Source organism: Physeter macrocephalus, chromosome 2, assembly GCF_002837175.3.
Source record: "Physeter macrocephalus isolate SW-GA chromosome 2, ASM283717v5, whole genome shotgun sequence".
In the NCBI taxonomy this organism is placed as follows: domain Eukaryota; kingdom Metazoa; phylum Chordata; class Mammalia; order Artiodactyla; family Physeteridae; genus Physeter; species Physeter macrocephalus.
Window position 1 is genome coordinate 7,112,655 of NC_041215.1, and position 8,879 is coordinate 7,121,533.

At 49.8% G+C, this 8,879-nt stretch overlaps 1 protein-coding gene across 4 annotated transcripts in view; it reads left to right on the forward strand.

The window, feature by feature from the left end:
- ARL10 (ARF like GTPase 10) overlaps positions 1-8,644 on the forward strand; it is an 11,593-nt gene extending 2,949 nt beyond the window's left edge. Inside the window, exons 3-5 of one of the 4 annotated variants that reach the window (XR_008615779.1) lie at positions 2,882-3,057; positions 5,080-5,429; positions 5,864-8,644. Coding sequence is in view for 3 of the 4 variants with exons in the window: in XM_024116320.3 (XP_023972088.2) it covers positions 2,882-3,057; positions 5,080-5,253 (350 nt within the window). In the remaining variant the exon portion in view is untranslated. The other 3 variants (XM_024116320.3, XM_055079929.1, XM_055079921.1) reach the window with 3 other exon arrangements.
- Positions 8,645-8,879: the final 235 nt, after the last annotated feature.

The window sequence follows — 8,879 nt, forward strand, 5'->3', positions numbered from 1 at the left end:
ACACTCTCTCTCTCTCTCTCTCTCTCTCTCTCTCTCTCTCTCTCTCTCTCCCGCTGTCTCCCCATCATCTCAGCTGGACCCAAGCCGTGGCTTTTTATCTAAGCAGGACACACCCCTGTAGAAAGTCCTTCCCACGCCTCCCTGCGACACAGGATATAGTCCAAGCTCTGTACTCTGGCTTGGTCGTCCCCTGTCCCTCACCCTTACTGCAGCCCACATGCCTAACACTGAGATACTAACAACTAAAGTTTCCAGTATGCCAAGTCCTTGACAGACATCAGTTTAAAAACCCTCCCAACAACTCCATAAAACTGGAAACAGTTACTACCTTCATTATATGTGAGGAAAGGAGGCCCAGAAAGTAAAATAATTTATCCAAGCTCACACAGCTTGCCAGTCAGCTAATGCAGACTATCTGGCTCTGGGCTCTCCAGTTAAGCACCATGTACAGTGCTTGTTTCTGAAGCGTGCTTGCTGTTTTCTTTCTAATCTTCTGTGCTTTGCATGCACTGTTCCCCCAGTCTGGAAAGCCCTTCTTCCCTTGTTAAACTGCTGTTCATCCTTCAAGATTTAGATCAAACATGATATCCCTCTGAAGCCTTCTCTGACCCCTAGGCTAGGTTAAGAGCTCCTTCTGCTGCAGTGTTTGCCACATGCCACCCTGTGTCCCTGACTAGGCATCTGGGGCACCGATAAATCCGATCCAGCTCTGGCCCCTAGGGCCCAGCCCCAATCAGGTACCTGGGAGAGCTTGTTGAGTGAGTGATCAGAGAGGGTCTGAGCATCCTCCTGCCCTCAGTGTTAGGCCTCTTGGGATCCCAGAAGAGGATGGGAGAGAGGGTATTGAGAGCGGAGCAGTACTTAACCACCTGTGTCCAGCCACAGACTCAGTGGGAAGGGACGGGTAGCCTTCCTGCCAGCCAAAGGACTCAGACCATAAAGTCTAGGTGGGTTTAGTTAAGTCCTAAAGTGGTGGGATCGGACTCTGAGAGCCTGGCTGTTGGCCTGAATGGGCCCAGTTCCTCTGGTCTCAGGGCCTTGCCTGCTAGCCTGCCCTGGCTACATCTTTTCTCCCTGACTGTAGCAAACATTGACATTCACCTGAGATTTAGTCCTTTCAACAAGCTTTCCCTGTCTCCATCTCTTGTGCCAGGGACACAGAAAATTCAAGTGGGGCTTCTGCACTTAAGGCCCACTCTGTCTGGCAGAGACAGTATCCCCCTCCCTCCACCTTGGAAGAAGGGGTTTAGTGTTTTCATGTTACCCAGGGGTCTGCCCTGTTAACATCCCAGGCTCAGTAAGGTCACCCAACCTGGATTCAAACCCAGATCTCCCATTCAAGTCCCGGGGCTTTCCCCTCCCACAGCACTCACTTCACTGTGGTCTCCTACAGTGCCTGGGCTGGAGCCCAGCTGAGAGTGAGCACTTTGTGCATTTTTGATGACTTTTCCCTTCCCCCCACCTCCTATATCCATTTTATTAGCTAGTTCTGTCAGCTTTATCCTCCAGTAGAGTCTGCGTCTGTTCACTTCTTCCCACCTCCATCTCTGCCTAATTGGTCCAAGCCATGGTCACCTGTCAGGACTACAGCAGTCTCCTTGCTGGTCTTCCTGCTTCCACTTCTGTCCTCAATGTTGGCCGGCGGTATCTTTCAGAAACCCATATCAGATCATGTCATTCTTGCTTAAAATGCTTAAGGGGCTCCCCACAGACTCACTGTGGCTTTACAGGCCCTGTGTGGTCCAGCCCTGGGCAGCCTTGCTGGTCATGGCTTCCTCCTCTCCCCTTCTGGCGGCACCTCAGCCTTCTGTTTCTCGAACACATGGATCTTGCTCTGCCCACTGCCTGTAATGCTTCTCTCTGCCTCATCTCATGACTAGCTCCTTCTCGTCATCCCAGACTCAGCTCACATGCTGCCTCCTTAGACCACCTTCCCAGACCAACCAGTCCAGAGCCACCAGCACATACAACCACCCCACCCTGCCCCTTTCACTTTTTCTGTTTTACTTCCTTCCTTTGTGGAATGTGTTTATGTGTTCCTGCTGTGTTGTTTCTGGTTACGGAGGGAACTCCTTGAGAGCAGGGCCCCTGCCTGCCTTGCTCACCTGTGTATCTCCAGCACCCAGATCAGTGCTTGGCACCTAGTAAGCACTCAGTATATACTTGTTGAGTGCCTGCTATGTGCCAGGCATTGTGCTGAGGGCTTTGGGGGGATCCAGAGATAAATAGCTCTAACTCTCAAAGAGCTTAGAGCCCACAAGTGTCAGAAGTATAACCAGAAACACTAGGATGCAGGATGACCAATGGGGACTTTGCAGAGGGACAGAGGGGAACAGGAATAACCCAGGTTGGGGGGTGCTACTTGGGCAGCCACTTGGTGGCACCATTGAGTATGGTGTTTCCAAGGAAAGAAAATGGGGCGACTAGACGGAACAAGAGAAGCCGAATGGAGAATGGCTGTGCACAGGCAGGGCAGGGAATCCTGGCTGCTGACCACAGCTGCCACTGACCCAGGAGGAAGCTAGGATTTGGGAGGAGGCAAGGCAGCCCAGGAGAAAGAACCAGAGTACTATTTATTGAGCATATACTATACACCAGTCCTGTGAAAGGTGCATTGCATGTGGTACCTTTGGGTTTTGCTGCAACCTGTTAGGTAAGTTCAGTGAGGAGGAGACTGATGCTCGGAGGTAGCGACCTGTGCAGGGCAACCTAGCTGTCAGAGCTGGAGCTAAACCCAGGTCTGATTGGCTCTGGAACCTGTGGACTTTCCCTTGCTCCTGGCCAGTGGAGCCTGGGAAGGCAGGAAGTGGGGTGGAGTCAGGCTATATGTAGAGAGCCAGGGCCCAGGGAGGCTCTGAGCTGGCCCCTGGCCTCTCCTCAGTCGGTGGCAGCCAGAATCTGCGCTTCTACTGGAAGGAGTTTGTGAATGAAGTGGACGTGCTGGTGTTCATGGTGGACTCGGCTGACCGGCTGCGATTGCCCTGGGCCCGACAGGAGCTGCACAAGCTACTGGACAAAGACCCTGACCTGCCTGTTGTCATCGTGGCCAACAAGCAGGTGAGGGCCATGGGAGGCTGGCTCAGGCCAGGCGGGCTTGATCCACAGATGCCTGGGCAGGGGCAGGGAGCACTGGAGAGGTATTCGGGCCCAGGCCCATGACCTGCAACGCTTAGCTGAGAAACTGTCCCCCGCCTCTGCTACCTGTACTCTTTCCTCATTCCTAATCCGCATCCTCTCTCTGCCTTCCTCTTTGCCTGTCATTTGTCATCCTAGAGAAATGAAAAAAATTATTATTAAGTGTCCACTATTTCCCAGGTGTGGTTTCAAATAACATTTCATATTATGCTTCTGTTCACCCTACAAGATATGGGATTACTCTTTCCATTTTACACATGGGGAATCTGAAGCTCAGAGAAATTTTGTACACCTTGAAAATAGTAAAATTGGAATATCTTAACTCCAAAACCTGCACCCTTTCCACTCTTCTATGTCTGTATGATTTCTGACTCTAGATCAGAGAGCTACAGCTAGGAAGTGATAAGAAGTTGAACAGATTAAATAATAATAAGAACTAACATTTATTGTGTGCTTACAGTGTGCTAAGCACCCGGTAATCTTGACCTCACAAAAACCCCACTATAGGCCTTGCTGTTAGCCCAAAGTTACAGCTGGTATGTGGCAAAGCCAGGAGTTGAGCTTAGATCTTCCTCAAAGTTCCTGCTCTTCACTTTACCTCTCCTGGCCCAGCAACTCTCGGCATCACACACTTAAGATGCCATTCTCTGCCACAGTATAGAGTCCTGTCATATTTCATGTGGCCTGTGCCCATGGTCCTGATAGCTGTGGGGCATGTTTCCAGCCTGGCTTGGAGAGAGGCTGTCCATCTTTGACCTCAGGTTCCCCCCTGCCTATCAGGAAATACTTGGCGGTCATTTATAAATAGGGTAACCGTATGTCCTGGTCTGCCTGGGACAGCCCCCATTTATGCCTGTTGCTCTGGTATAACTATTAATAGTACCTACTTTGAGTCTCTGAAGTACCCCAGTTTGACATGGGGAGGGGGAAGGGTAAGCTGGGACAAAGTGAGAGAGTAGCAGTGACATATATACACCACCAAATGTAAAATAGCTAGCCAGTGGGAAGCAGCCACATAGCACGGGGAGATCAGCTGGGTGCTTTGTGACCACCTAGGAGGTGGGATAGGGAGGGTGGGAGGGAGACGCAAGAGGGAGGGGATATGGGGATATATGTATATGTATAGCTGATTCACTTTGTTGTACAGCAGAAACTAATACAACATTGTAAAGCAATTATACTCCAATAAAGACGTTAAAATAAATAAATTAATTAATTAAAATAAAAAGAAGTACCCCAGTTTGGACAGTGAATCACATCATCATGTTGTATATGAACTATAATTTATAGTGATTTTGAACCTACAGGAAACAACACCTGAGGTCCCAGCACTCTATGAATTGCTCCAAGAAGAATCATTTTAATCTTGGGCCAGGCTTGAAATTAAAATGTACCATCACCAGCCATGTTGCGTAGTGGCTTCTTTTTCTCGTCACTGGGTTTCTAGAAGTCTAGGGAAGGTTAAGGCCCTTGTCTGGAAGTGACCCTACTGTAATATCTCTCCCCCATTAAGTTTAGGAAACTGAGCTAGGATTCCTATAAAGGTTATAAACTTGGTCATCAAGCCAACCTGAGTTTGAAACCTGGCTCTGCCACTTATCACTGTTTCATTGGCTAAATGACATCACATCCCTGAGCTTTATTTCCTCATCAGTTAAGTGTGGACTGTGAGAATTAAGTAAGATTAAGTGCCTAATCACAATACCTGACTTAGAGGAAGTGCTCTTGCTTAGCCCAGTGGCTGTGGGTAAGAATGATGGGGTGGAAAGAGATTGATACCAAGAAAGTCAGAGATGAGGAAGAGAGTTTACACCAAGTGGCCGTGAGAGAACTTAGGCCCCGCTGTTCCCCCAGGGAGCCGAAGAACAGTTTATTTCATGGATGACAAGGGTGGGTTGTTGGGAAACACTGTCAGTCCCGCCTGACATCTCTGTTTCATCCCAGGACCTGAGCGAGGCCATGAGTGTGGTGGAGCTGCAGCAGGAGCTGGGCCTTCAGGCTGTCGATAACCAGCGGGAAGTCTTCCTCTTGGCAGCCAGCGTTGCCCCTGCAGGAGCCGGCTTTGAAAATCCTGGCACTGTGCACATCTGGAGACTGCTCCTGGAGCTTCTCTCCTAGGCTGGTACCCACCTGCTCACCAGCCAGCCCTGGGACGCCAGTTCTGCTCCTCCTGCTTCTTCATCCCCAGCCGGGGCCTGGTGCACAGGCTATGTGGCAGCACTTCCCTTCTCCCCTCCTCGCCCTCTCAAGAGCAGGGCCTGGGCAAGGCCAGGAACCATATGGAAGCCTTCCTGGTGAGCTAGCCATGAGGCTGAAGCAGGGAGGCGGGTGAGGCTGAGGGTGGGAGAGAACAGTGTCTTGCCCATTCTGGGCTGGGAGTGAATCCCACTTTCACCAGGGAAGGCAGCCTCGTCCTCTGACCTGTACAGTGAGCTGCTCAGCAGGCTTAGTTCTCCCCGCCCTATAGGTCCCAGTGGTTGAGGACCGGTGTAGGTGTCCAAAGTATGCCCAGTCTAGACCATTCCCTCCTGGTGACTTCACACCCCTCTAATGTGGGCAGGCTCTGGGCAGTACACTGTGAGCTCAGACCCCCACTCCTGCATTATCCTCCAACCCCAGCTGGCTCATGGCCTTGTGCAATCCCTCCCTCTCTGGCCCCAGGGCCATCCTTTTTAAAGAGAAGTGATTTCTATGTTTTTTTTTTCTAACTTGGAGATGTATTTCCCAGCCATGAAGATAAGAAGCTCAAGGATGAACCTAGAGATCCTAGCAAGGAGCTTTCTGAAACCTCCCTGCTTCCCCGAGGTTGAGGCCTGGCCCACCAGCCTCTTGACTACAGAGTAAGTGGTATTCACCCGCTAATCAGAAAAATTGAAAGCTTCCCCCAGCCCCCCACCCCACCAAAATCTGGAGACAGAAGCTGCTGCTCTTACACTAACTGTGCCAATGCCTATGTTTACATAAGTCTGGGGAAGGAAGGAGCCTACCTGTGTCCCTGGGAAGAAGACTGTCAGCGGAGCGGGATGTTGACCTGCAAACTGCATTTAATTATTTATTTATTTATAAAAGGAACAGGCCAACGTTTAGGCTCTGTTTCTAGGTGCTGTTATTAAAACCCCAGATGATTGTCATGGAAAATTTGGGTCTTTTGAGGAAAATAACTGGAATCATGAATGACAGTGTGGTAAGCTACATGTGTCAGTGGAGACAGAGCTCGCACTCCCTTGACCCTCTGTGGCTGTAATTGATGTCATAATACTTCACGATGATCCATATGAACTTGAACTCCACCACTTGGCCCAGTAGTCAAAGGGACACGAACTCTGTGTAGGTAACATGATTCTGGGAGAGGCAATTTCATCATAGTTATCCAAATAAAAAGAAATGAGAATTAGCAGACCAACCAACAGGGTAGCCTTGGGTACCTCACTCAGCCTTTCTAGACCTGCTGATTGCCCAGCTAAGGCAAAGTTGGACAGAATTTCTGCTCTCCTCTCCAGTACACATTCCATGATTCTCCTGTTTCCAGTGATCAGCCAGTTTAAGGACTGTCTCTGTATTGACACTTCTCTTTAGTGCAGGCAAAAGAAGGAGTCTTTTGTCTGTCATGGGCCACTGAACTGTCACCGCCACAAATGGGCCTTTTTTTCAAGGAGATATCCAACTCAGTTTGCTTTTTAATTGAGAACAGAGATGTGCCTTTGTTTCATTTGACATTTACTCAGTGTGCTGCAGTTCCATGCTGTGGCCGGTGCAAGAGGGGCGGGCAGGCCGGGAAGGTGGGCTGTAGGTGTCTCAGAATAGAATCACTTTCTTTGAAATTCCGATTAACTTTCTGTTTTAAGAATTGATTTGACTGATTTTATTTTAAATATTTCGGGAATGACTTGGGTTTTAGAGTAGACTTTGAAGCTCTGCTGACACTTTTCATTTCGCCATTAGAAGGTTGAGAGACTTTACTTCTCTGTTCTATGAACTCCACGTCGTCCTCTAGTACTTAAAAGTTACCTTTGGAGCCAGCATTGTTGAGGGGGGCACCCTTTTCTACTAATTAAGATCTGCCTTTGGTCTAATGAGTATCACTATGTAGTACAGTTTTTAAAGTCCCCACTGTGGGGAGGTGAACTTGAATAGAGTTTAACTATATGTACTTTAGCAACTTTCAAAGACCACTCTCAGAACTGACAGATCCCAGTGGCACACCAGAAGACACCACTGAGGAGCACTGAAGGTCCGGGTTGCCACGCCCTGGTACTTGCACAGTGTATAGACGTTCTGTTGGCCTGTGGCTGTGCCTCACGTGTGGAGCTGCTGGCCTATCCTGGCTGGGTGGCAAACAGTACTCATCTGCTCCAGTTCCTACCAGGACCAGATTGGGCAAAGTGGGGGAAAGGCCTTTCTTAAGAACAGCTAACTGCCTGGCCTTGTGGTGCTCTTACCTAGTTGTTCCTGAATGTGACTTTGGTTCTGGAGCCCAGATGACTGCTTTAGGGAACCAGTCATTACCTGGAGCTGTTCATCTCAAAGTGAGGTTCCTGACTAGTCTGGGTGACGCTGTGTTCCCCCTACTGCCCTGACTCTACCTGAGCTTGGGAATAGGGAGTGAATGGCTGGGCAGCTCTCATATTCTAATGAAGACCATACAGTGCCCACTTCACATGGGAAGGAAGTTTCTGCACCTACTTGCTGGTTGAACCTGTGCCTGGATCACTTACCCTGGCTCTAGGGGCTTCTGTTCTTAAGAGTTATTTAAATGAAACCATGGCTTCTGACCTGCTGCTATCCCTCTGAAGAGAGGCCAGCCTGGCCCAGAGCTTGGACATGTGGATGGTCTAGGCAAGAGGGATCCTGAGGCTGCTGGGACCATCACCTTGGACCGGCCGCCTATTTAAGAAGCCACCTCTGGCACTTCTTGGTGCCCAGAACTGCCCGTTGCAAGCTTGTGCTGACACATTGGTATCCAGCTGTAAGGACTGGGGAGGAGGTGAAGTTGGTCCATCCTGGCCTCCCGATCCTCCGCAGAGAAATGCTAATGAAAAATCTCACAACTCTAGCCTGTCTGTCTGAATGAAACCCCAGGTTCTCCAGAAGAATGTTTCCACTTGCCTTTGGGAAACATTTTGTTCTTATGCTAGTTTAGTAGCAACTGCCAGCATCTCGAACCAGCTGCTAAAACTCGCCTGTGGTGTCCATTGTCCTCATCCTGCCCCAGACCTCAGACCTGGGCAATCTGAGCAGTCTGCCTCTCACCTTTGCTGTGTGCTCCCACATCCTCTTAAGTCCCTTCTAGTAACTGAAAAGGGGAACCTCCAAGTTTTCCTGCTGCCTCCAGGAGGTGGGCCCATTAAGGGACAAGGGGAAGATTGCCGTCAAAGATCTGAGGTAAAGGAGGCTTGCTGTCCCAGCCCATGCCCTGTGAACACGGACCCACAAACTGCATAAAACGGAGTGTTGGTGGCTGTTTGAGGTATACAATAAACGCCAAAAATTTGGATATGGTTTCACATAAATTCTGATTTCGAGGAACATGTGCTTGGTGCTTATAGTTCCAGTGAGGGGCAGCTATGGAGGGTGGTCCCAGAACACTTCCTGTGACACGTGTCAAACAGCAAGTTCCGGTCCCCTGGCCCTTCAGTCCACATGGGGGTGGGGGGGATTAAGGAACATAAGCTTTGGCCTAACTCGGTACTTTTGGGGAGGAACCCAAACCCTTTCTTGCGAGGAGTTCTAGCTGTCGGAGCCAG